General features: G+C 39.1%; 1 protein-coding gene across 1 annotated transcript; it reads left to right on the top strand.

The window, feature by feature from the left end:
* Nucleotides 1-660: 660 nt before the first annotated feature.
* On the top strand, nt 661-25,786 carry samm50l (sorting and assembly machinery component 50 homolog, like). The gene is made up of 15 exons (XM_072267846.1): nt 661-848; nt 4,800-4,910; nt 5,077-5,178; nt 9,346-9,433; nt 11,755-11,861; nt 11,952-12,082; nt 13,530-13,617; nt 14,866-14,994; nt 15,463-15,534; nt 17,663-17,749; nt 18,538-18,608; nt 19,393-19,460; nt 20,116-20,262; nt 21,683-21,824; nt 25,649-25,786. The coding sequence occupies exons 1-15, from the start codon at nt 828-830 to the stop codon at nt 25,692-25,694; spliced, it is 1,410 nt and encodes a 469-aa protein (XP_072123947.1). The 5' UTR covers nt 661-827; the 3' UTR covers nt 25,695-25,786.
* The last annotated feature ends 1,081 nt before the right edge of the window (nt 25,787-26,867 follow it).

Below are 26,867 nucleotides of genomic sequence, written 5' to 3'. Positions count from 1 at the left end.
GCTAGTGAATGTGCAGGCGAACTGCTGCTTCATTGAGACAAACTGGAGCAAGGTAAAGGAACAAATAAGAAGCAGAAAGGGAGGAGATCAAGCAATAGCTGTCGATGGAAAATGTGTATATTGACAATTTGGCTTGAGACCCTGCATCATGACTGAGAGAAGATTGCTAGGATCCAGCAGTTGGAGAAGGGCTGAGAGGTGATAGATGGAACCCGATGAGATGAAATGATCGGCAGAAATAATCATCTACAGTTGAGGGTCGGAAAGGCAAACAAAGTGAGAAGAAACCAGGGCAGCCTTGAAAGTCAGATTTTCCCTATTCCCTCAGTCTTGATGAAGGATCTAGTGTCTAGATCAGATTTAAAATATCTGTAGTTTTATGAATTTTTGGTAGAAAATGTTACAGCTGAGACTGATTGAAATAGCTAACATCAACTTTCAAAAGAACGATCCCTTTTGTTTGGGGGGACAGTGGAGTAAGTCAAAAAAACACACGCTGAGCTCCCCGCTGCGAAACTTCCGGTAAGAATCCGCAAACGGACGCCTGCGCGGTGACACATCAAGTGATGCGTGACGAATGATTGATGGTGGAACGAGCGTTCAGATTGGCTGCACACGGACGTGGGCCTGTCAGATGTGAGCCAATCAGCAGTGCGCAGTAGCTGTCAGCTGATGTGAAATGGCGGCGTCCTTGGTGTGCTGGCCCAGTGTTTGACCGGGTTTGGTGGGGACATCATTGGGCAATCTGCTGAAACCTTACCTGAGCTCCGTCGCGGGGGGAGTCAGCCTTGAGTTAGAGGACAGCGCAGTGAGGAGCCTGGGGAAACATGGGGACGGTGCAGGCGCGGGTAAGCGATGACCCCGGGCCAGTGGCCTGGCAGGAATTGCCATTGAGGGGAGCGGTCCCCTACCCTGTTGTCAGTGGTCCCTGCCTACCTGTGTGCTCTCTGTTTCAGTAGGCGCTCCCCTCGCACCTGCCTCAGCCTGACTTACTTCGAATGAGATTCCTTATTTAAATCAGGAGTGAAATACATGAATTTTAATGTAGTCCCTGTGTCCAGCGAATTTGTAGTCAATGATTCACTTTTTAGGAACTGGGTGTTGCTGTCCTCTCGATAATTGCACTCAAGAAGCAGTTGGTGAACCGATTTCTTGAGCCACTGCAGTTTTTGAAGCTAGAGTTCGAAGATTCAGACCCATTTATAATAGTGTCGGAGCGGGAGGGGTTGGTGACTGAGTGGTTCTGGGAAATTACAATTCATCATTTTGTATGACTTGGATAGTTTTTTAAGGTGAGGGTGCACCCGTGATCTTGGTGTCCGTGTTCTGCTTGGCGCTGGTGGCAGCAAGTTTGGGAAATTGTGACAAAACAGCCTTGGAAATAAATGCAATGCATTTTGTAGATAATAAAAACAGCAGCCATTGTGCAGTGATGATTGTCTGTGTTGCACTCCCTTTAATCCAATTCTGGTCAGTTTTTTTGAGTGATCAAGAGCTAAGCTTTTTTGGAATATGCTGCCACATCACTGCTCTCATTAGGAAATGATGTATTGGTTTATTATTGTCACATGTACCAACATACAGGGAGAAGCTTGTCTTGCATGCTGTTTTAACAGATCAAATCATTACACAGTACGGAGCTAGAATAAGGTAAAACATTAACAATGCAGAATAAAGTGTAAAAGCTATCAAAAGAGTGCAGTGCAGGTGAATGGTAAAATGCAAGATCATTGTGAGGTCAAGAGTTCATCTTATCACACAAAAGGTCCATTCAGAGTCTGATAACAGTGAAATAAAAGATGTCCTTGAGCCTGGTGGTATGTACTTTCAGGCTTTTGTATCTTTTGTCGAACGATAGAGGAAACAAGAGAATGTCTGTGCTGGGTGGGTTCTTTGATTATGCTGGCTGCTTGAGGATGCAAGAAGTATAGATAGAATCTATAGAGGGGAGGCGGATTCCTGTGATCTGCTGAGATGTTCCATAGCTCTGCATTTTCTTGCGGTCAAATGTGGTCATACCAAGACAGGATGTCTATGTTGCATCAATAAAAATTGGTAAGAGTTGTTGGGGACTTGTTGAATTTCTTTAGTCTCTGGAGGAAATAAAGGCATTGGTGAACATTCATGTTCCAGTTAAAATTTTCATCCCATCGGGCAGGAAAATAACCAAAGGTCCATGAGAGTTCTGATGAAAGGAGCTGTCTGACTTTCTGAATATTTCCATTGTTCTTATTTTAATGCAACCCTATTCAGTTCTTTTGAGAGATCAAAGGTTAAGCTTCCTCTTTGGAATATGCTGCCATATCGCTGCTCTCAATAGCTACCACTGCAGTTGGTTCAGGTAAAAATTTGTTGGGTTTTAATCACTAAAATATTGACAACTGCTGACAGCTGTCAAGTTTAATTTCAAAGAATTAAATTTGTTTGAAGTTAAAATGAAGTTATTTGTAAACACAGCCAAAAAAAGCAACTGGATTGCTGTGAGAGACCCCTTTGGTTCAGGGGGATTGAGGGATGGAAAATGAAAACTAGTTTTTGTCAGTAATGTCTACATCCTACAATTTTGTTTTTTTCTTTTTTGTCACCTTTAGTAAATGAAACAAATTTATACAAATATAGACTGAGGTTCTACAGACAACATACTGTCCTAGTAGGCATTTATTTGTGTATCTGGAGTACAAACGATAGGACTTCAGGATGACTTCCCATTGTTCTCTGGTTATTGACATTAAATGTATTTTATTTCAGTCCTGAAGATGGATTTGATGGGTGCTCCATTTCCAGTTGAGAATGTAGTCTCCACATGAGACCAATTTAAAGATTTCCTTTGTTTACAATAGATAGCTATAAAGTATCTGTTCATGAACTCATCAGAAATACTACTTATTCTTCATTTTTATGATTGAAGAATAGTGTCATTAGGAGCAATGGCATTGTGGAGGAAAATATTGATGCGTTTGATTGCCACTATGATCTGTTGCTGCAGTACAACATTCTACAGGTGGACTTTGAAGGATTTCTGCTCTCTCATGAAATCTTCTTATGTCTTACCACCAAAGCAATAGATCTTTCTGTTGGCAGATACAACTGTTTCCAGGGGAATGGGAATGGTCTTCTGTCTCCACTCCAGGAAACAAGAAAGACAAAACAATATTATCTCTGAATCTCAGAACTATTTCCTGACTCTTTAATGTTTGTTAGATTGGAAGTTTCCTACATGGGTAAAGGAAAGTTTACAAATTTGTAATGTTCTTCTGATCTGTATAATTGTTGTTGCATTCTTATCAGTGTTACCACCACACGTTATATTGCAACCAGATCATTGGAAAGGGCTAGGATTTTCCTGGATCACTGATCCAAGTGCAGTTGTTAAGATTTTGTCATCTGTAAGAGGAAACTGGTAAGGTCAGAAATCAGAGAAATTGAAAAATCCTTTTTTTAAATGTTTATCTATCACCTTCTTAAATATATCTTAACGATCCTACCTTCTCCACCCTTGAGAGTAGAGAATTCCAGAGGTTCACTGCCCTGTGACAGAAATTTTTATATATCTCAGTTTTAAATGACTGCCCTCTCATCTTGAAATTGAAATTTACTTTTTCATCTTATTTTCTAGATTTCCATTAATAATTTAGTTAATCTAATAAATAATCTGGCATTAAGTTATGCATAAATATATTGTGTTTTATCCCACGCACTCTGATTTATCATTTTGTATTGATTATAAGTTATTTCACAGGGAGAGAATTTGTGTATAGTGTGTACTTATTTGGCGACAGTGATGATGACCTCTGCAGTTTGCCATCCATGCCCCCCCCCCCCAATTTGATTGGCTAGTATTTTTTAATAATGCTCCTGTGAACTTAAATCCTGGAGATGTGTTCTGAACATGACTTTGCTCAGGTTTACCCTGTTATCAGCTAAGAATTTTGAATAGGTTGTCTGGTTTGGTTGGACTTTAGAAAATCTGCTTAAAATGTATGCTTGTCATGTATGTTGCTACTCATGCAAGTGTAAATTATTGAACTATGAGCTTCTGTATTCTTATTTTATGTTTAACTTGTCTACATTTCATGTATAGATTAGCCATCTTGTGGAGAGATATCTAAATTAAATTTAAGGGGAACATGAGGGGAAACTTCTTCACTCCAGAGGGTGATGAGAGTATGGAATGAGCTGCCAGCACAAGTGGTGCATGCGAGCTCGATTTCAATGATTAAGTGAAGTTTGGATAGCTATGTGGATGGTAGGGGTAGAGAGAGCTACTCCCCCCAGTACAGGTTGATGGGTGTAGGTAGATTAGATAGTTTTGGCGTGGACTAGATGGGTCAAAGGGCCTGTTTCTGCACTCTACTATTCTATGACTAATTTTGGACATGGAGCAACTTTGGCCCACTTGGAGCAATTTTGCATTTGTTATTATATTTGCATAAATGGTTATACCTTTATATATGTTGCTGTACTTATATTTTTTAAATAAACCTCAGTTCTACTTCTTTATGCCTGAACTTGTCAGACATTTTGATGAAAGAATGCTAGGAACGCTATACTTTTTCCCCACAACCTGTGCTTGATAAATTGTCACTTTGTTGAGCAGCGAGTTTCTTTATCGATTGCTTAATAAAAACTTGGCTTGATCCTGGGATTCATCAACCATGAACAGCAGGGATCAAGAGAGGAGAATTGTTTATAATTCTTACAATGGAATCAATTTGATTTCTGATTTTATGCTGATATTTGGTAAATGTCTGTCTCAAATAAAATACAACAGATCTAAAACAAATGTATGTTCTTTTCAGAGCTTGGAACCTCTCCCAGTGACTGGGCCAAATTTGTCACCTCCAATAGATGAAACAGAAACAGTTGAAGTGGAGCCTGAAACCAAACAGGAAGTCCTGGAAAATAAACAGGTGATTATTTACCTCCTTAAAAAAAGATTCACCGTTTTCATATGATTTTGTTAGCTTCTTTTGAATCAGTTGGTGAAAATACCAAATTCTGTCCCTATAACCATTTGCAGAAAGAATGTCAGTGATGAAGCATTGGTCAAGTACTAATCTTTCTCTCTTATTTCAGATTACTGTTCAGCATGTGCATATTGATGGAATCAGCAGAACTAAGGATGACCTTTTAATATATGAAATAGCTGATGTTTTCAAAGCTAAAAATCTCATTGAAGTAAGTATTTCTGGAAACTTTGGAATTTTGAACTTTAAGTTTTTCTCTACGGACTCTATCACAAAGTGTTCAGGAGAACTGATAGAATAGGTAGAGAAAAGCTGTATTTTCCTTTGGTTGGCCCATCTAGGACTAGATGATATTGACTGAAAGCTAAAGCCAGGTCTCAAAGTGGCTTTGAAAATACTTCTGTGTCAGAAGGTGGCATATGTTTGGAATTCTCTTCTGCAAGTGGGGCATTTATAACTATTAGCTGGGAGATGGATGGAATTATGTTAACCAAAGCTATTCTGCTGAAGGATGAGCATAAGGAATTGAATTACAGATTAACTATGATCTTATTGAATGGTGACTTAAGGGCTTGTGTGATAAAGTGGCTGCTGAGAAATGTCACCATCTTATCTGGTGAGAAATATCAAATTATGGTTTGTAATGTACAGAGGATTCCTGTTAACTGGCCATCAGTTAATGGGGGCTGCCGCTTATTTGGGACAACTCTTAAAAGGAGAAAATGGATCGAGGGGGGGAAGCTGGAATTCCCTTTGTTTACTCTGCTGCTTGATTGGAAAAGGAGACTGTTGCTGAATAGTTTCTAACTAGTGTCAGTTGCTTGTGTGTGGCTTTGGACACTATACCATGCTTCAAGCAAACAGTTTTTAAATAGTATCAGTTGTGCATGCTTCTGTTATGTTATCCATTTGGGCCAGTGGACATCGATTCAAAAAAAAAAGCGAGTTTTGATAATTTTGTTTTTTTATTTTGACTTAAAAAAATTGAAACCTTTGCCAAGATGCCTTGAAAAGATTTGACACTAGTCAAATAAATTACCCTGCTGGACCAAATTAAAACTCATCCACCTAACACCACTCATTGTCAGCTGGAACTTTATTGTTTGATTATGACACTACTTCATGCAGGAAGGCAATGAAGGCAGCCTATTAACTGCACTTGGTGTCTACGCTGATCTTGTTAATTACAATCAATTAAAAGATCACAGCAGTGTACACTGGATGAATTCCTTTGTTGATAACTAGTAGGAACTGATACACAGTTTTATAGTACTGTAGCAGTATTTGTAATGTTCTAATTTGTTTTGTATTTCATTTAAGTACATAATTTGTTACTCAGTTAAACAGCAGTTCATCTTTTTTTCCATACCTTTTTAACTATTTCCATGAAACTTCGGCTGATTGGGACAGCCCCTTAATTCAACCAAAATGTACTGGTCCTGATGTGTCCCAATTATTCAGAATCTATCCTATTCCCATTTGCAACCAGATATATAGTTAGGAGTAAGTGCCTTTGGGTCTTAAGTATCATGTTTTTTCCTGACTGTAGTAAACATTTTGATGATAAAAACACAAAATGTTGGAAGCACTTAACAAGTCAGGGAGCATCAGTGGAAAGTGATCCTGAATAAATGCTTCAAATTAAAGATCCTTTGGGAAAATATTTTAATAAATTTACTGACCAGTGTAATTTAAGTGTTTCTGATTTGCATGAGCTTTTAGGCAATATAGTATAAAATGGTTGCTGTCTGTGCAGCAACTTGAAGATGATGAAATATTAGTGGAAAGTTGTAGGACACCTGATGTCGATGTTTTTGAATGGTGTGGGGAGGTCCAGTGAATGGCTAATGAAACTTCATTTTATGATGTTGGTTAAAGTGTACAAGAATGAGCTCCATTTTAAAATTCAAATAATACAGTTTGACTTATGTCTATTTGGCACTGTAAAAAGGGCATTAATTTAATAATGCATCTGTGACAATGTGAGATTGAACCCATGATCTCCTGGCTCACAAGCAAGTGTGCCGGTACTGTAATTGATCTATTACAGTATGGTAAAACATCAAAATATAACTTTCATATCCTTAGGTTATCCATAACATTTTACAGTAATGCACTTCTCACTGTTTAGTTACTATTATAATTTGTTAAGTACAACAGATGGTTTACAATGTACTAGTGACCAGATAATATATGATACCAGTGTTGCAACATAGGATATTTTGCACCTGTCTTAAAATAATCATGGCCTTAATAGAAAGGATACTTGCTGATAGCATTGCTTCATCAGCATAGCACTGTAGTATTAGCAGATATTTTTGTGATCACATTTCTGGAAGGAAACTTTAACCCACAAACTTACAAGTCAGAGATTAATGTTACCCATTGAATCAAACTGACAGATTTATGCTTTGCTTAGTATTCAGGTTTATGTATCTTTAAGTAGCACAGTGGTACCAGCAGTATTAACATTATGCTTTTGGTATAGGCTGTGGCCCAAGCAGTAATATTTAAAGGAACATTGGGATTATCTGACATTTGAACAGTTAAAGATAGTGGAAAAATGCAATACTATTCTTAAGTACACTCCTGCAATTATCTCAAGCAACACACATCAAAGTTGCTGGTGAACGCAGCAGGCCAGGCAGTATCTCTAGGAAGAGGTACAGTCGATGTTTCGGGCTGAGACCCTTCGTCAGGACTAACTGAAGGAAGAGCTAGTAAGAGATTTGGGAGGGGGAGGGGGAGATCCAAAATGATAGGAGAAGACAGGAGGGGGAGGGATGGAGCCAAGAGCTGGACAGGTGATTGGCAAAAGGGATATGAGAGGATCATGGGACAGGAGGCCCAGGGAGAAGGAAAAGTGGGGGGGGGGGGACCCAGAGGATGGGCAAGGGGTATACTCAGAGGGACAGAGGGAGAAAAAGGATAGAGAAAGAATGTGTGTATATAAATAAATAACAGATGGGGTACGAGGGGGAGGTGGGGCATTAGCGGAAATTAGAGAAGTCAATGTTCATGCCATCAGGTTGGAGGCTACCCAGACGGAATGTAAAGTGTTGTTCCTCCAACCTGAGTGTGGCTTCATCTTTACAGTAGAAGAGGCCGTGGATAGACATATCAGAATGGGAATGGGATGTAGAATTAAACTGTGTGGCCACTGGAAGATCCTGCTTTCTCTGGCGGATGGAGCGTAGGTGTTCAGCAAAAGGATCTCCCAGTCTGCGTCGGGTCTCGCCAATATATAGAAGGCCACATCGGGAGCCCCGGACGCAGTATATCACCCCAGCCGACTCACAGGTGAAGTGTCGTCTCACCTGGAAGGACTGTCTGGGGCCCTGAATGGTGGTAAGGGAGGAAGTGTAAGGGCATGTGTAGCACTTGTTCCTAAGGGAGGAAGTGTAAGGGCATGTGTAGCACCCCATCCATTATTTATTTATTTATATACACACATTCTTTCTCTCTCTCTCCTTTTTCTCCCTCTGTCCCCCTGACTATACCTCTTGCCCATCCTCTGGGTCCCCCCCACCCACCTTTTCCTTCTCCCTGGGCCTCCTGTCCCATGATCCTCTCATATCCCTTTTGCCAATCACCTGTCCAGCTCTTGGCTCCATCCCTCCCCCTCCTGTCTTCTCCTATCATTTTGGATCTCCCCCTCCCCCTCCCACTTTCAAATCTCTTACTCGCTCTTCCTTCAGTTAGTCCTGACGAAGGGTCTCTGCCTGAAATGTCGACTATACCTCTTCTTAGAGATGCTGCCTGGCCTGCTGCGTTCACCAGCAACTTTGATGTGTGTTGCTTGAATTTCCAGCATCTGCAGAATTCCTAGTGTTTACGTCCTGCAATTATCTTCTAACTTATTGACTCCTATTACAATTTATATTCTGAATCAAGAGAGAACTGTTACTTCATACTCATTTGGTTCATATTAAATCAAAAATTTTAATTTTGAAGCGGAATTGAATCATATCTAGTGTCTTTAATAATTGCATATAAAATTAAGATGACTAAGGAAACTAATCTCTCTGAGGTTTCTTATACTTTTTGTTAGCTAACGTCATCAACTGGCCTGACAATATAACATTATCTACCATTTTTATTTTTCACCCAGATAGGCAGTTTACAGTTTTTTTTTGAGTTGATACAAATCTTTACATGTCATCTTCATTACAATCGATCCTTGACCCTTACTTTTCCACCTTCTATAGCACTCCCCTCACTTTTCCTTCAAATCCAACCAATTCAGTTAGTGCAAAGCAAATCAAAGCTCTGACTAGTGGGTGGCATGATTGAGTTGAGCTTCATAAAAGTTTTGATTTTGCTTCACTAGTGGGTTCGGATAAAATAACAGTGGATTATTTTCTTTCCTCAAAAAAAGGTGATGAAGAAATCTCATGAAGCTCGTGAGCGGTTACTTCGGCTGGGAATTTTCAGAAACGTTGAAGTCCTCATTGACACTGCCCAGGGTAACTTTGAAAATGTTCTGTTTCTTGTCTTCTGTTACTGAGTGATGATCTATATTGCTTCTCTGGATATTTGGACATCTGCACAAATGAATGTCATGTCTAATAAGGTAATAAATTATGTCCAAGGGAATGTTGTCACCTTGCATGGTGGTTCTTTAGCTTATTCTGACATGGAGTAATAAGACGAGCTTTCCTTCCCTTCGAGCTGTGCCACCCAGCAATCCCGCGATTTAACCCTAGCCTAATCATGGGATGATTTATAATGACCAATTAGCTTACCAACTGGGGGAGGAAACTGGAGCAGCCAGAGAAAATCCACGCGGACAGGGGGAGAACGTACAAACTTCTTACATGCAGCAGTGGGAAATGAACCTGTGTTGCCAGTACTGTAAAGTGTTGTGCTCACCACTGCGCTACCACTTTAGATTGGCAGGAAAATTTTAAAATGTGGAACATCCAAGACCATTCATGTCTACATCACAGACTAACACAGGGGCTTGGGAGCAGAACACTCAGTCACTTTTCTGACTGGTTCATGGGGAATGATGCAGAATAAAAGCAAGATTAAAGTGAGATCCCTCCCTCTTCCATCCCCAACACACAACAGAACGGAAAGAAATGGGCAAAAAACGCAGAATATAAAACCCATAAGTCTGAGAAAGTCCAGACTCCATAAATGCAAAAGTCCAATCTATAATGCAGAACCACAGTAACATCCTCCTTCATCATTGAAGAGAGAGAGACACCATATGAAGAGATCTGCACGCCTGCCATGGAAGGCCACAGCGATCAAAAGGAAGCGGTCGACGCTGAATTCTTGCTCGCCTTCCGCATTCGCCTCAATATCGCAATCTTCCTCAGCGCTTTAATTGGCGATAATGGACGCTTTCATCAGGAAATGGAGTCTAACATCGGCTCACATCCACCTCGAAGTTTCTTCACCTTGAGGCAGTCCATATACGTGCTCACATCCCAGAATCCTGAAGACAGCAAAGTGCTGGATCATTCAAACAATCTTCAGACTGAAAATTGCAGGCTCTAACAATTGCAGAAACACATTTAAGATGAAAAACAGATGTTAAGATAAGTAAAGTGGACATTTTCATAGGCTATCTGAAAGACATCAACCAAGGGAGTGTTGAAAGCTGGCGCTATCTTGACCGGAAATCTTTATTGTGCAGGATTGAAATTTGTTAGGTCCACCGATAACAATGAAGATTGCTTCTGTTTTGTGTGCAGAAGTCATGTGTGTGACATGCTCCGTTGTGTGCTCTTTCAATTTAATTTCACTCACCTCTGTTTGTAGTCAATGACTTGTTCCTAGAGTGATATTTTTTAAAAATTAAGTCACAGCAGCCACAGGCAACATAAGTGCAGATCCTGGAAATCTGAAATAAAAGCAGAAAATGTTCTGCTTTCAGGCATGTCACTGGAAAGAGAAGCAAAGATTACATTTAAGGTAGTAATCTTCTGAACAATGTAGCTGCTTATTCCTCAACGAGAGCCAGAAGATGACACTCAGTTAATGTATATTCTGATGGCGTAGTTTGATTGATAAATCTTGGCCAGAATGCAAGGATAATCTCTAATGTGGACCATTTGTCAACCAGCAATTTAACTGGAACTTGAAGTTAGAGTTATGTAGCGCAAAAATAACCATTCATCTTCTCATTTAAGTCAATCAAGGTGCCTGTCTAAACTAATGCCTATCCCTCTAAACCTTTCTTGTCTGTGTGCTGCCCAAGTTGCTTTTTTTATTATTACAGTTATACCTGCCACTACCACTATCTGGCAGCTTGTTCCTTATACTACCTCATTTTGTGTGGAAAAGGTTGCCCCTCATATTTCCTTTAAATCTTTCCACTCTCACCTTACATCTATGTACTTTAGTTTAAGATTGCCTTACCCTGGGAAAAACATCGTTGCTTTCTACCCCTAATTTAATAAACTGGAAGTTAGAGAGCATCTGCCATATATACTGTATTCTTTTTTTTTTATCTGTACCTGGCAGTTGTCAGCAGTAAATCTGGAATAAAAGGTAGTATTTTGTGATAATTTTTGCGGGGGGCGGGGGGTGGGGTTGCACACAGAATCTTGATGGCACAATACTAATTCACTTCCTTGGCTGAATCATGGGAAATTATGCTGGCAAACAGGTTAAATTGAGGCAAGAGATAACACTGTTTTGAAAGGATGATCAATGTGTAAGTTTTGTCCTGATTTTAAAAGTAATTCCACATTTCGTTGATTTAAGTTTAAAATAAATTGAGTGCTCCATCCCTTCTAGTTTATTTTCTAAATATATTTTGTTGGTTCTAAAGGAGAGGAGGCATTGGCTGATGGATTGGATGTGATCTTCGAGGTGAAGGAAATGAGACGTTTAACTGGAAGCTACAACACTATGGTTGGGAACAATGAAGGAAGCATGGTAAGATAATCTCCATTTAACAAGTATTAACTACGGTTGGACAACTGCAATTCTGCCTACTGGATTTAATTTTTTTTTCCCCCTTAACAGGTTTTGGGTTTGAAGCTACCTAATTTGCTTGGACGAGCAGAAAAGATAACTTTCCAGTTTTCATATGGGACGAAGGAGACCTCTTATGGCATTTCGTACTTTAAACCAGAGCCTGGCAACTTTGACAGGAAGTAATGCAGTCATACATTTCTTCTCTGCTTGTAAATATCCCTGAAAATTATGATCTTACTGCTTTGGCAGGTGTTTGATTCATGTTGACTGTTGAGAGAAATGAATGTTGAAAAAGGGAAAAAATGGATTCTTTATTTTTAAAGATTGAAGTGGGTCAGGGTAAATGATTCCCTGAGAACAGCCACTTTTTTTTTCCCAGACAAAACATTATTTGTCTTGAGAGTGTAGGAAATAGAACCTAAATTAATTATTTTCCAATAAAAGCAGGGTAATTTTTCCAGAAAATGCAGTCAGTGTAGGGTACTAACATTAAATGATGTGCATAAGATCATGCTGAATCTTTTGTAACATCGTGGTCATCGAGCATGATGGACAGGGGAGGTATCTAAGCATATTCAATTTAGCTGGCCATAGTAATATCCCTACGTGAAACAGCTGTCTTTCATCCAGGTTTTACTGGACTTGGTTCAGTGTTCAACTTAGAGTTTTGAAAACTAACTTTAAGAAAAACTTGTTTTGCACAGGATTTTTCATCAGCAGTGTGCGTACTTGCAACCCTTCCCAAATTTAATTTTGAAAAGGATTGGGGAATTATAGAATGTAAATCATATAAATGTTGGGCTTTAGAAATAATGCTTGCTGATAATATGCAAAAGCAACAATAAACTTGGGATGTGTGCAGTTGTATAATTGAAGGGAGAAGTGAAGAAGTTGCTGTTGGAAAGATGCAACCCCGTTGTTAGCCTTGTAAAGAAGCGATCTGGACTTCTCCCCCTTTTCATTTCTTCCTGTTTTGAACTGCAGATATGAAATAAATCTGCATAGAAAGTTAAGTCAGATCTAAGTGCTTTTGTGTAACAATAGGTTTGTCATTAATGCCAATTAATCTCTTGAATGTTGAAAATTATTTTTTTTAAATGTCATTTTTTCAGATTTTAGTCATTGATCATTTAGAACAGTCCAATCGTCCATTGCCTGATGAAGAAAGTAAGTCACCACAGACTGGCACAGGAATCTGTCATCATCTTGGCTCAGATAATTCAGTTACTTATCAATAGGTGCCACTGAGGTTTCAGAATTTCTTTCAATGAAAAGGACATAAAACTGAACTTTGTGCAGTTGTGTTCCGATATCATCTCATTGTTAATTCAGTGTGCCTCGGAAATGGCATAAGCTTTTATTTGCACTTTTCCTAGTAAGCTGGCCAGTGAACTTTTTCCTGTGTATTTACTAAACATTGCAGTACAATTTTTACTTAATTGGTCTTGTAGTGAAACTACTTTTTGGTTGTAATGTCTCGATGCTAATTTATCTTTGCACTTATATCTATGGATCTACATGAGTAGAGTTTATTTTTAACTGTAGGTACTGAAAAATTGGCTTGTAGATTGTTCATGATGTAAATGAAAAGTGGATCATAGATTGAAATGTATTCTTCTTCTTCAGTTATTCTGTTAACTTGTATAAGGTGACGGGGCAGTTTCCCTGGAGTTCACTTCGTGAGACTGATAGAGGGATCTCAACAGAATACAATGTAAGGATGAAACACCCTCTGGTTAATCCATTTTAAATTGTTAATCTTAACAAAGCTACTTGACATTAAGTGACAATGCTACTGTGTATTTGTAAGGAAGCATGTTTGATATTACTAGCACATCAAATAATCTAATCAGCTAGTTGAGAACATAATGGTGTGATTGAATCATCAAAGATAAGAAGGTCCTGGCAGAAACCATTAAGAATATGTACTTTACATTTGCTTGTAACTGTATACTTCTGTGGAATGTTCCATAAAAAGATAGATTTTAGTGCAGAGGAAACTGGGATGGAGCTTGTGCAATATATCATGCATAAGAGGATTCTTCCTTTGAGCTATGAGAAGATTTGAATCCATTTTCTGAACATACCACCTGATTTTCTACTTTGGTCCTGGCTTTGAAAAAAATAATTTATTCTTTCAGACACATCTAACTCTGATCTTAAGCATAAACATTTGGAGATAGTTTAGACGATTATTAGGTTAGATTATGAGGACACACAGGCCTCTTTTATTGTCATTTAGTAATGCATGCATTAAGAAATGATACAATGTTCCTCCAGTATGATATCACAGAAACACAAGACAGACTAAGACTGAAAAACTGACAAAAACCGCATAATTATAACATATAGTTACAACAGTGCAAGCAATACCGTAATTTGATAAAGAACAGACCATGGGCACGGTTTTAAAAAAAAAGTCTCAAAGTCTCTCGAAAGTCCCATCATCTCACGTAGATGGTAGAAGGAAGGAAAACACTCCCTGCCATGAACCTCCAGTGCCGCAAACTTGCCAATGCAAAATCCTGGAAGCACCCGACCACAGCCGACTCTTGAGTCCGTCCGAAAACTTCGAGCCTCCGACACCGAGCACCATCTCTGCCGAGCGCTCCGACCCTGACCTTGGCTGCCAAGCAATAGGCAAAGCCAAGAATTTGGGGCCTTCCCCTCTGGATATTTTCGATCGCACAGTAGCAGCGGTAGCGAAGTGGGCATTTCAGAAGTTTCTCCAGGTGTTCCTCCATGCTTCTCACGTCTGTCTCCATCAAATCAGGATTGTGCACTGTCCGCTACTTAACAAATACAGATATCATTCCGGAGTGGCTACGCGCGCTGCGTCGCGCCGCCATCTTCTCCTCCCCTCCATGTGGGCGAACAGAGGATTTTTAGAACCAGTGCAGTGTAGAATAGTTGTTCCCCTGGAGTTGTAATATGGTGTTGTTGATTTATTTATTCCTTATAGTTTCCACTGTGGAAGACCCATCATACTCTGAAATGGGAAGGAATATGGAGGGAGCTGGGCTCTCTGTCTCGCACAGCATCGTTTTGTGTTCGGGAAGAAAGTGGTCATTCACTCAAGTCATCGATTTCGGTAAATTAATGTTTTTATTTTTAGAAGCCAGATGCAGTTGTATGATTTTAGTTGACAAATTTTTTAAGCTTTAATCCAGTTTCATTTTCTAATGTTAATATTTCTGCTTATTATGTTAGAAACTAACAATTACAAACTGAATATACATTATTTAGAATTCATTTCTGCAGAGAAATTTTAACTAAACCTGTATAACAATGGAATCTGGAGAACTGCATTAAAAATGATCAGATCAACTTGTGACTTTAGCTATTTGCTTTAAAAATTATTTTTCCATTAAACACCTTGTGTTATATTGAAATAACACTGAGTTGCTTCTGAAGTGATCCTTGGGTAAATATACTTGCTGTGGGTCGTATTAAGTACTTGACCAGTCCATCCATGCAGTTGTGACTAATTTGGTTTTGAGGATTAGAGTTTTCATGTTGTATTCTCATATTGTAACTGATTTGTGTTATTTCTTTACAGCACTCAATGACAGTTGACACCCGGAATTCAGCAATCATTCCCAAACGTGGAGCTTTACTTAAGATAAACCAGGTAAAACACAATTGAATTTAGGAATGATTACATACTACTTAAGGAATAATTAGATTTAGCTTTGGTTAATTTGGTTAACTAATCATTTGAAATGTGTGACTTCCATTGTTAATTGTGGTATCTAAGACCAGCAATCCCCAACCACTGGGCCGCGAGGAAACAATATGATTTGGCGATAGGAGTCAGCTCCAACTTTCCTCATTCCTGGTCACGCCCATTGTTGAGCTTGAATGCACGCGAGGTCATTACGCACGCGTCATCCATGTCAGCGTGGGAAGGAGATTAACTCCTCAAACTTGCAAATGACAGCAGGCTGAAAAGCATGTTTGACATAACATCTCTGCCGGCATTCTGGATCAAAGTCAAGGCTAAGTATCCTGAGATAGCCACAAAAGCACTGAAAACGTTGCTTCCATTTCCAACATCCTATCTCTGCGAAGCAGAGTTTTCTGCAATAAATGCGACGAAAACTAAATTGCAGAATAGACTGGACATAAGGAACCTCCTTCGAGTATCGCTGTCTCCCATCACCCCTTGATAGGACCGTCTTGTTGCAGGAAAACAAGCCCAGGGCTCCCAGTGATTCAGCGATATTGGTGTGTTGCAATGATTTTATATGTTCATACGGGGAAAATAAGTGCTGTGTGTTTCATATCCAAACGTTACTTAAAATGTTATGATGCTATTGACTTATATAACCATATAACAATTACAACACGGAACAGCCGATCTCTGCCCTTCTAGTCCGTGCCGAATGCTACTCTCACCTAGTTCCACTGACCTGCACTCAGCTCATAACCCTCCATTCCTTTCCTGTCTATATACCTATCCAATTTTTCTTTAAAATAATAATATCGAACCTGCCTCTACCACTTCTACTGGAAGTTCGTTCGACACTTACTTCAAGCTCCCCTGATAATTGACTTATCGCTATATTCATGCGAGGAAAATATGCGCTGTGTGTTTAATATTAAATCACGCATGCGCACTGGTGCCCGCTGCGCAAGGCTTCATGGTCATTGGGTCTTTCTTGGTGTAAACCCAACGTATCTGGCAGCTACTCTTGTTCGTTGGCAACCCTACCACCCCCTCCTCACCCCAGTCAGCCGGTCCGCAAGAATATTGTCAATATGAAACCGGTCCGCAGTGCGAAAAAGATTGGGGACCCCTGTCTAAGACAATTAGATTGCTAATCCAGTACCAGCTTGTGTTGTTCGATAAGCAACAGCATTAACAGTTTTCAGTTATATGACAACTTGATGCACCAAGTTAATCAAAAGCTATTTTGCAAGGGGATACTTGGGCAGAGACTAAAGGCTTGAGAGAAGAAATAAATTTTAAAGAGCATTTTAAAGGAAGTGATGGAGAAGATCATGTCTTAGCAGTGGAAGACATGGCTGTAAACAGTAGAGCAGTTAAAATCATGGATGAGGAAGAGATGGGAATTTGATCAACACAACCTAGGTGAGGCTTAAAGAACTTGAGATAGTTGTAGAAACAAGGGTGGGCAAAATCAAAGCGAGATGTAAATACAAAAAAATGTTAAAACGGGAACATAATAAACTTGGAGCCAGTGTAAGTCAACAAATACTGAGGTGGTGCACATTCGCATGTGTGTAAAGATTTTTAGGTGATCCCTGAGGTACAGAGAATAGAATAAGAAGGTGAGTTGAGTGTCTATTGTAATACTGTCAAAACAGGATGAAGGTTGAGTTAGATATATTTCTCAATGCCAAAGACTCTGAAGGATTTGAGGAGAAGGCAGAAAAAGGGTTGTGAAATAGATGTTCAACCGTGATCGTATCGAATGGTGAAGCACTTCTTGAACTTCAGGCTCAGTCTTTACACTGGATTGCATTGTATAATGCATGTAAATTGTTAAGAGAAATAAATCAATAACATCATAAAGAATTTGAGTAGTTTTGTTGAAAAATAATTCCATTTTAGCTCTTGATGTGTAACATGTACAGAATGAAGTTTGTTTTATCAAAAAAATGCTAAGCTTGTTGAGGTGCTTCTAAAAATGCTAGCAATATTATTATCATCTATTTGAATGAAAACTATATTAATTTTGCCTGACTAAAATAAGTTTCCTTGTCATGACTCACCATTTGTTTATTTTGAACAGGAACTGGCAGGTTACACTGGAGGTGATGTGAAATTTTTGAAGGAGGACTTCGAGCTCCAATTCAACAAGAGCCTTTTGTGGGATTGTGTGAGAATTGTTTTCAGTTAAATCATTTGTGCATTACAACAAATAACTTATTTGCCTCACATTGTAAACTTGGTTCAGGATTTATTTTTACTGAAGGTGGGAATACTCTGTACTTTCCAATGTAGAATTAATCAAGGGGGTGACAATATTGGTGGGTTATGAATAGCTTTGTTAAATGAGGCTTTTCTAAAAGGCAGACATGGAGTGTGAAGTGATTAAAATAATCATTCATCAAACAAGTCCATTGTAATGTAGTTTTAAAACAAATTTCTCCTCATTCTATGTTCATGTTGCTGCACTTGGAAAGAATCAACACATTAGAAATATAGAAGTCAATAGCAAAACGTAACTGGTTCAACTAAACAATAAGTTTTCTTTGCTTCAAATTTCTGAACATGTTGATTAATAACAGATATTCAGTAAATAGATGGCCAATGAAAACATTTATGAACATCAGTCTTAAGTACTTAAATTTGTTCACTGATGGTTACAGTAACAAGCATTGAGGTTTAAAAATAATCCAATCTGTAACAATTTGTTGTTGGAAATTGAGCAGTTTCTTAATTTCAATTTGAATGAGTGAAGGAAGACCAAATAATTATTATGCAGCTGTATTTGTTAATAATGTACATATAACAGTGTAGGCACGTTATATAATTTTGTGTGTATTTTATTTTTATTACTTCTGTAATATATTTGTTATAAGTATTAAATAATAGCAAATTAGAACAATTAATTTCATAATAAAATAATATTGCCCACAACATCTTTTATTTGTAATGGATTAGGTTCTCTCAGCTTCCCTCTGGGGTGGACTTCTAGTACCAATTGGAGACAAGCCATCTTCTATTGCTGACAGGTAAGTGTTTGAGAAGAGAATTTGTGGAAGAAATTAACTTAATGTCAAGGAACAGAATTTAGTAGGAGCATTTTGGTTTCATTCTTTGATGTTTCAATGTTTGTCTTTGTGAAGAGTCTAGAGACAAAATGCTTCATTGTCCTTTTCATTGCTAGGTCATTCTGATTAAGAGGTTTGTATCTATTGTACAAGCTCAACCCTGGTTGATGGATTTAGTGGAATTATTTTGTTGAACACTTCCAATGCTTAAAATTGGTGCAATGAAGTTTGAAGGCAAGAGTGCAGGTTTCTTAAACTATCAGAGTGTATATAAAGATATTGATCAAGGATAAATCGCCAGGCATTGGATTTCATTTGGGATACAGCAGCAAGAGTTAAACACCTGCTCATTTTCTTCCTAATCACTTCTTGCATCAATCATAATTTGGGTCAGTGATAGGCTGTTCATCGTTCATAATGTTCACAATCACCTACAACTTCAAACAGTATACTATAGCTAGCTGCCAGATCCTGCAGATGCTGGAAGTCCAGAGCAACACAACCAAAGTGCTGGAAGAACTCAGCAGGTCAGGCAGCATCTAGGAAAATGAATGAACAGACAACATTTTGGGCCAAGTCCTGATGAAGAGTCTTATGAGAGAAAAATTAGATCCAAGTCTTTTTAAATAGATTGGACTGATGTGGTTGATGTACTGTGCTTTACCGTGTCTACAGTACCATAGAAGGATTGTGGTAAAGTAGTTAAATAGATCTACTGACTTTATCAAATTATTTTTGTATTCAGATTTTATCTTGGGGGACCAACAACAGTCCGTGGCTTTAGCATGTATAGTATTGGACCACAGAGCGAAGGTATGTGTGAGGTTATGTATTTGCTGCAATTGTGGATGTATCTGGGGATGCAGAATTGAGTTAAGTTATTGGAGTTCAGGCTGTTTTATTGAAATTCAACACATTGAGGGATAAACTTGGTGGTGTTTTAAAAACAGTGTAAAATATTCGTGGTACCCAAGAAATACTGTAATGGAAAAAATAATGGAAGGTTGCCCATTTGCCTTCTAAGTCACAAGTGATTATTTGTGACATACAGAGGCAATGGAAAACTAAATATTTTATTTAGAAAGATTAGAACTGTATTGTCATTGCTCAGAACAATGAGTTTTAGTGTTACTCCATTTAGTGCAAAATAACATACTGGCAATTCAATTACTAAAAATACAATGACTAAATTTAAAATAATGTCTGAGTTATTTAGAATGACACCTAAGTTACAAATGAATTAAAAACAAACAACTATAATGTACAAAGTAAAACTTAGTGATTTTGTTTGTGGGTTTTCAAAAAAAAGAAATCTATGTATATTGCAGGTTTATGTAGACTTTAATGGGAACATCTGTTGAGATTCGGGAGTTGAATTAGACTTAACTGTATAGAAATGTACATTATTTAAACAGTGATTTCTCTCTCTCTCCCCTGCACTTCCCCCCACCCCCCCTCCTCTTACAAGGGGACTACCTCGGTGGTGAAACATACTGGGCTGGAGGCCTGCACTTGTACACACCTCTGCCTTTCCGTCCAGGCCAAGGAGGATTTGGAGACCTCTTCCGAACACACTTCTTTCTGAATGCTGGCAATCTTTGTAATCTCAACTATGGTATGGCAGACAATTTTTTTTCGCAGGCCCCTGTTTCTAATAAATGATTGTAAAACTTGATCAGACTGAATTGCTAAAGCAATTTGTTCAGCCAGTCCTTTATATGTTGTGACATAGAGCAACCAGATCAACATATGGATGTATTTGTTTCTGAGGGAGGAAATATTCTAATATCACAAATACAAGACTCCATTTTTCTAAAGAGCTGTATTGGAAATACAATATAGATTTCTCTTCTTACTGGGAAAGATTAATGGATGAGTTGTATTTAATTTACGCATAATATTAGGCTTTGGATCCACCTTTATTGTTTTGGGGCAGATTACTCATGATCAGGGGTCTGTGTACTTATCCCCCTGCTCTAGTCACTTTGTACTTATGACTGAGAGGCTAAGCACAGCTACAATGCCATATTTAAGTTTGCTGACGATACTGATGCTGTTGGCCAAATCAAAGGTGGGGACGTATCATCATATAGGAAGGAGATTGAAAATCACAGCAACCTCTCACTCAATGTCAGCAAGACCAAAGAGCTGATTATGAATTACAGGATGAGAAAACTGGAGGTCCTTGAGACAGATCTTATCAGGGGATCAGAGGTGGAGAGTGTCAGCTACTTTAAGTTCCTCAGTGTTTTCATTTCAGAGGATCTGTCCTGGGTCCAGCACGTAAGTGTCTTTAGAAAGAAAGCACAGTAGCACCTCTACTTAGAAGTTTGTGAGGATTCGGCATATCATCTAAAACTTTGACAGACTTCTAAAGATGTGAGTGGAGACTGACTGGTTGCATCACGGCCTGTTATGGAATCACCAATGCTCTTGAATGGAAAAGCCTACAAAAAGTAGTGGATACAGCGAAGTCTGACACAGATAAAGCCCTCCCCACCACAGAGTCATGCTCCCTTCTCGCTGCTGCCATGAGGAAGCAGGTACAGGAGCCTCAGGGCTCACCGCAGCAGGTTCAGGAACAGTTATTTCCCCTCAACCATCAGGCTCTTGAACCAGAGGAGTATCTTTAATCAATTTCACTCACCTTAACATTGAACGGTTCCCAAAACCTATGCGCTTACTTTCAAGGGCTCTTCTTCCCATATTCTCAATGTGTACTGATTATTTATTCTTATTACTTTGTTGTTTTATTTTTCTTTTTGTATTTGCAGTTTGTTGTTTTATGCGTGTTGGTTGATTGTCACGGTTGTATGTGGTGATGTATATTTACTTTGAGAATAAATTTAATTTGAATTTTGAACCTTATAACTCCCCTTAGTACACCATAATAAAAATTAGTTGGCATTCTTATAATTCCAGGGACATATTCTCTATATAGAATTATACTTAATACCAAATTACTGAGTCTTTGCATTGTTTTGATAAAGAAGCAATTGAAAATATATTTTTGTTTCTTTGGATATATTTTACAGGTGATGGTCCCAATGCACATCTGCAGAAGTTGGCTGAATCCATTCGATGGTCATATGGAGCAGGGATTGTTTTGAGGCTGGGAAATATCGCCAGATTGGAACTCAACTATTGTATTCCCATGGGGGTGCAGAGTGGAGATAGGCAAGTACAGCTTGCATTTTATCAGTCCTGTGGGCCAAATATGTTGTAAAAATCTAGTTTATCGTTGATGGCGAATTAGTCAAGTGTTCCATTTGCGCTTGGTTGAGCTGTGACAAAGTTTATTTGCTGTACACATTTAGTCCATATGAAAAAAAATCAATCACATTGAATATTGCCATATAAATTTATTGCTGTCTATATGTATAGTAAACGTATTTAGTCTATTTATTGTTAAGTAGGTATCTGAGATAATCACAATCCTCTTAATTTTTTTTTTAATTATGTAGCATTTAATCACAAGACAAGACAAAGGAGCAGAAGTAGGCCATTCGGCCCATCGAGTCTGCTCCGCAGCTCCCCCATAAGCTAAACTATTCACCCATCTAGTTCCAATTTCTGGCTTTTTCCCCATATCCCTTGATACCCTGATTAATTAGATACCTGTCAATCTCCTTCTTAAACACCTTCAATAATCGGGCCTCCACAGCTGTATGTGGCAACGAATTCCACAAATCCACGACCCACTGGCTAAAAAAAATTTCTCCTCACCTCTGTTTTAAATGGGTACCCTCTAATTCTAAGACTGTGGCCTCTTGTCCTGGACTCACCCACCAAGGGAAACAACCTTTCCACATCTACTCTGTCCAACCCTTTCAACATTCGAAATGTTTCTATGAGGTCCCCTCTCATTCTTCTATTCTCTAATGAATACAATCCAAGAGCCAACAAACGCTCCTCATACGTTAGCCCCTGCATTCCAGGAATCATCCTCGTAAATCTTCTCTGAACTCTCTCCAACATCAGTACATCCTTTCTAAGATAGGGGGCCCAAAACTGCACACAGTATTCCAAATGAGGTCTCACTAATGCCCCATAGAGCCTCATCAACACCTCCTTACTCTTATACACTATTCCTCTTGAAATGAATGCCAACATAGCATTTGCTTTCCTTACCGCCGATCCAGCTTGGTGGTTAACCTTTAGGGTATCCTGCACGAGGACCCCCAAGTCCCTTTGCACTTGCGATTTTTGAATATTCTCCCCATCTAAATAATGATCTGTCTGATTGTTTCTTCTTCCGAAATGCACAACCGTACATTTGTCAACGTTGTATCTCATCTGCCATTTCTTTGCCCACTCTCCTAAACTGACTAAGTCTCTCTGCAACCTTTCCGTTTCTTCAATATTTCCTGCTCCTCCACCTATCTTGGTGTCATCCGCAAACTTAGCCACAAAACCATTTAATCCATAATCCGAATCATCGATATACATCGTAAAAAGAAGCGGCCCCAACACCAACCCTTGCGGAACACCACTAGTAACCGGCAACCCATCAGAATAGGATCCCTTTATTCCCACCCTTTGCTTTCTGCCTATCAGCCAATGCTCCACCCATTTCAATATCTTTCCTATAATTCCATGGGCTCTCATCTTATTAAGCAGCCTCATATGCGGCACCTTATCGAACGCCTTTTGAAAATCCAAATACACAACATCTACAGCCTCTCCCTTGTCAATCTTATTCGAGATTACCTCAAAAAATTCCAATAGGTTGGTGAAACAAGATCTTCCCTTCATGAAACCATGCTGGCTTCGGCCTATCTTGTCATGCACCTCGAGGTATTTCATAACCTCGTCCTTGAGGATTGACTCCAATATCTTTCCAACTACCAATGTCAGACTAATAGGTCTGTAATTTTCTTTTTGCTGCGTCCTTCCTTTCTTAAATAACGGAACTACATTTGCGATCTTTCAGTCCTCCGGAACCATGCCAGAGTTTATTGATTCCTGGAAGATCATTTCCAATGTTTCCACAATCTCCAAAGCCACCTCCTTCAGAACCCTTGGGTGCACCTCATCTGGACTGGGAGACTTATCTATTCTTAGTCCACTTAGCTTCCCAACCACTTTCTCTCTAGTAATCTTGACTGTACCTAATTCTATTCCCTGATACCTCTGGCTATCAGGTATATTGCTCATGTCTTCCACTGTGAAGACTGATGCAAAATACTCATTCAGTTCCTCCGCCATCTCTTTGTTATCCATTATAATTTCTCCAGCACCATTTTCAAACGGTCCCGTATCTACCCTTGTCATTCTTTTACTCTTCATATATTTTAAAAAAAACTCTTAATATCCTTTTTTATGTTAATCGCCAACTTCCTTTCATAATTCATCTTTTCATCCCTAATGTCTTGCTTAGTTTCCTTCTGTAAGTTTTTAAAAGTCTTCCAGTCCTCATTTTCCCCACTAATTTTTGCTTCCTTGTACGCCGTTTCTTTTGCTTTTATTTTTGCCTTAACCTCTCTCGTTAGCCACATTTGTGCCATTTTTCCATTCATGATTTTCTTTTTTCTTGGAATATATTTTTCCTTATTTCTTGTAGTTAATTCATCCAATTCTGCTCTGCTGCCCCTCCATTTAGCTTACTTTTCCAATCGACTTGGGCCAGTTCCTCTCTCAGACCACTGTAATTTCCCCTGTTCCACTGAAAGATCGATACACCTGATACCAGCTTCTCCTTTTCAAATTTGAAACTGAACTCAATCATATTATGATCAGTACTTCCAAGGGGTTCCTTTACCTCCAGCTCCCTAATCGCCTCAGGTTCGTTACACAGCACCCAATCCAAAACAGCCGGTCCCCTGGTGGGCTTCTGGACAAGCAGCTCCAAAAAAGCCATCCTGTAGGCATTCTACAAACTCCCTCTCCTGAGATCCATTACCTTCCTGACTTTCCCAATCCACTTTCATATTAAAATCCCCCATAATTATCTTGACATTTTCCTTCTGACACGCTTTTTCTATTTCCAGCTGCAGCTTTTAGTCCACATCCCGGCTGCTGTTTGGGGGCCTGCATATAACTGCTATTAGTGTCTTTTTACTCTTGCCATTTCTTAATTCTACCCATAAGAATTCTAGCTCTTCTGATCCTATGTCCCGTCTTTCTATTGATTTGATATCGTTACTTACCATCAGGGCCACGCCACCCCCTTTACCTACCTTCCTATCTTTCCTATACACTGTGTATCCTTGGATATTCAGCTCCCAATCACATCCATCATTTAGCCATGACTCGGTGATGGCCACAATGTCATATCTTTTAACCTGCAGCTGTGCAGCAAGGTCATCCACTTTATTTCTAATGCTGCGTGCATTTAAGTACAGTACATTTAGATCAGTATCCGTTGTCGATTTTGCTATATTTCTATTTTGCAGCAAATTATCCTGCATATTCACCGGCCTGTCCTTCTTGCGATCTTTGCTGCACAGTATTTTTTACTTATTTCTATTTTCCTCTTCCTCGACCCTAACACCTTGGTTTCCTTCCCCTTGCCAACTTAGTTTAAACCCTCCCTAACAGCTATATTAAACAATCCCGCCAGGATATTATACCTTTTGGGTTCAGGTGTAATCCATCTTTTTTGTATAAGTCATACCTTCCCCAAAATAGATCCCAATGATTCAAGAATTTGAAGCCCTGCCCCCTGCACCAGTTACTTAGCCACACATTCATCTGCATAATTCTGCTATTCTTACCATCATTAGCGCGCAGCTCAGGCAACAATCCTGATATTATTACTCTGGAGGTCCGGCTTTTCACTTAATGTATAAAAATTGTCTCAAAGTATTATTAATTTGCAAAATAAAGTGTGCGCTGGGAGATAAAATTAAAAGAAAAAAAACATAAGTTTCATCAGTATCTGAAAGATGTCTGAACTACACATTGGTTATGACTTCTCATTTTTCATAGTTTTATGTAAGGCACAACTGAGATTACATTTTAAGTGAAGCAATCTTACTTTTCTTTCCTACCCTATACAGGATATGTGATGGAGTCCAGTTTGGAGCAGGAATAAGGTTTCTGTGATGCCTTTTAAGAAGATGCAATATGCAGGTTTTCCACTGTTAAAGTTGAATCAGTACTTTATCCAAACTATAATAAAGTTGTTTCTTATTTGACCCTGGTGTTATGTTTTTTTGTTTTATAAATATTCACAAGCAAAACCATTGGGAACAAAATGAATAGGGGACATGAGGCCTTTCAGTCCATCACCCTTTTTCCACTGAAATAGATCTTACTGTTGTGCATTTTAATTCCATATTCCTGTCATGCCTTTGTATACTTTTAGACCATAAGACATAGGAGCAGAATTAGGCCATCTGGCCCATCGAGTCTACTCCGCCATTCAATCATGGCTGATCCTTTTTTCTTCTCCTCAACCCCAGTTCCCAGCCTTCTCCCCGTAATCTCTGATGCTATGTCCAATCAAGAACCTATCAATCTCTACCTTAAATACACCCAACGACCTGGCCTTCACAGCTGCATGTGGCAATAAATTTCACAAATTCACCACCTTTTTGCTAAAGAAATTTCTCCACAACTTTGCTTTGAAAGGGCGGCCCTCCCCCCTATCCTGAGGCTGTGTCCTCTTGTCCTTGATTCTCCCACCATGGAAACCATCCTTTCCACATCTACTCTGTCTAGGCCTTTCAACATTTGAAAGGTTTCAATGAGATCCCCCCCTCCCCCATCCTTCTGAGTTCTAGTGAGTACAGATCCAGGGCCATCAAACGTTCCTCATATGATAACCCTTTCATTCCTGGAATCATCCTTGTGAACCTCCTCTGACCCTCTCCAAAGCCAGCACATCTTTTCTAAGATGAGGGACCCAAAACTATTCACAATACTCAAGGTGAGGCCTCACCAGTTCCTTATAAAGCCTCAGCATCACATCCTTGCTCTTGTATTCTAGACCTCTTGAAATGAATGCTAACATGGCATTTGTCTTCCTCACCACCAAATCAACTTGCAAGTTAACCTTTAGGGTGTTCTGCAAGTCTCTTTTATGTCCTTGTCTTGCAAAAATCTATTGATCTTGGATTTAAAATTATCGTATGTTTTCGGTAGGAAGAAATTTCACATTGTTATTCTTTCTTATGATGAAACATTTCACTCCGCCTCCCTATTCCCAGCACTTGCCTCAATAGTCTGGCTCTGATATTTATCGTTATGTCTCCAGATTATACTCATTACCAGTGA

The sequence above is a fragment of the Mobula birostris genome, chromosome 9 (genome assembly GCF_030028105.1).
Source record: "Mobula birostris isolate sMobBir1 chromosome 9, sMobBir1.hap1, whole genome shotgun sequence".
Lineage (NCBI taxonomy): Eukaryota > Metazoa > Chordata > Chondrichthyes > Myliobatiformes > Myliobatidae > Mobula > Mobula birostris.
The sequence above is the reverse complement of the archived record's forward strand: the minus strand, read 5'-3'. Positions and strand labels throughout refer to the sequence as shown.

Coding starts and splice junctions, on each gene's coding strand:
- samm50l (XM_072267846.1), top strand. CDS start 828: ATGGGGACGGTGCAGGCGCGG. Junction 5,179..9,345: donor AAGCTAAAAATCTCATTGAA/GTAAGTATTTCT, acceptor CCTCAAAAAAAG/GTGATGAAGAAATCTCATGA. Junction 13,618..14,865: donor GGATCTCAACAGAATACAAT/GTAAGGATGAAA, acceptor TATTCCTTATAG/TTTCCACTGTGGAAGACCCA.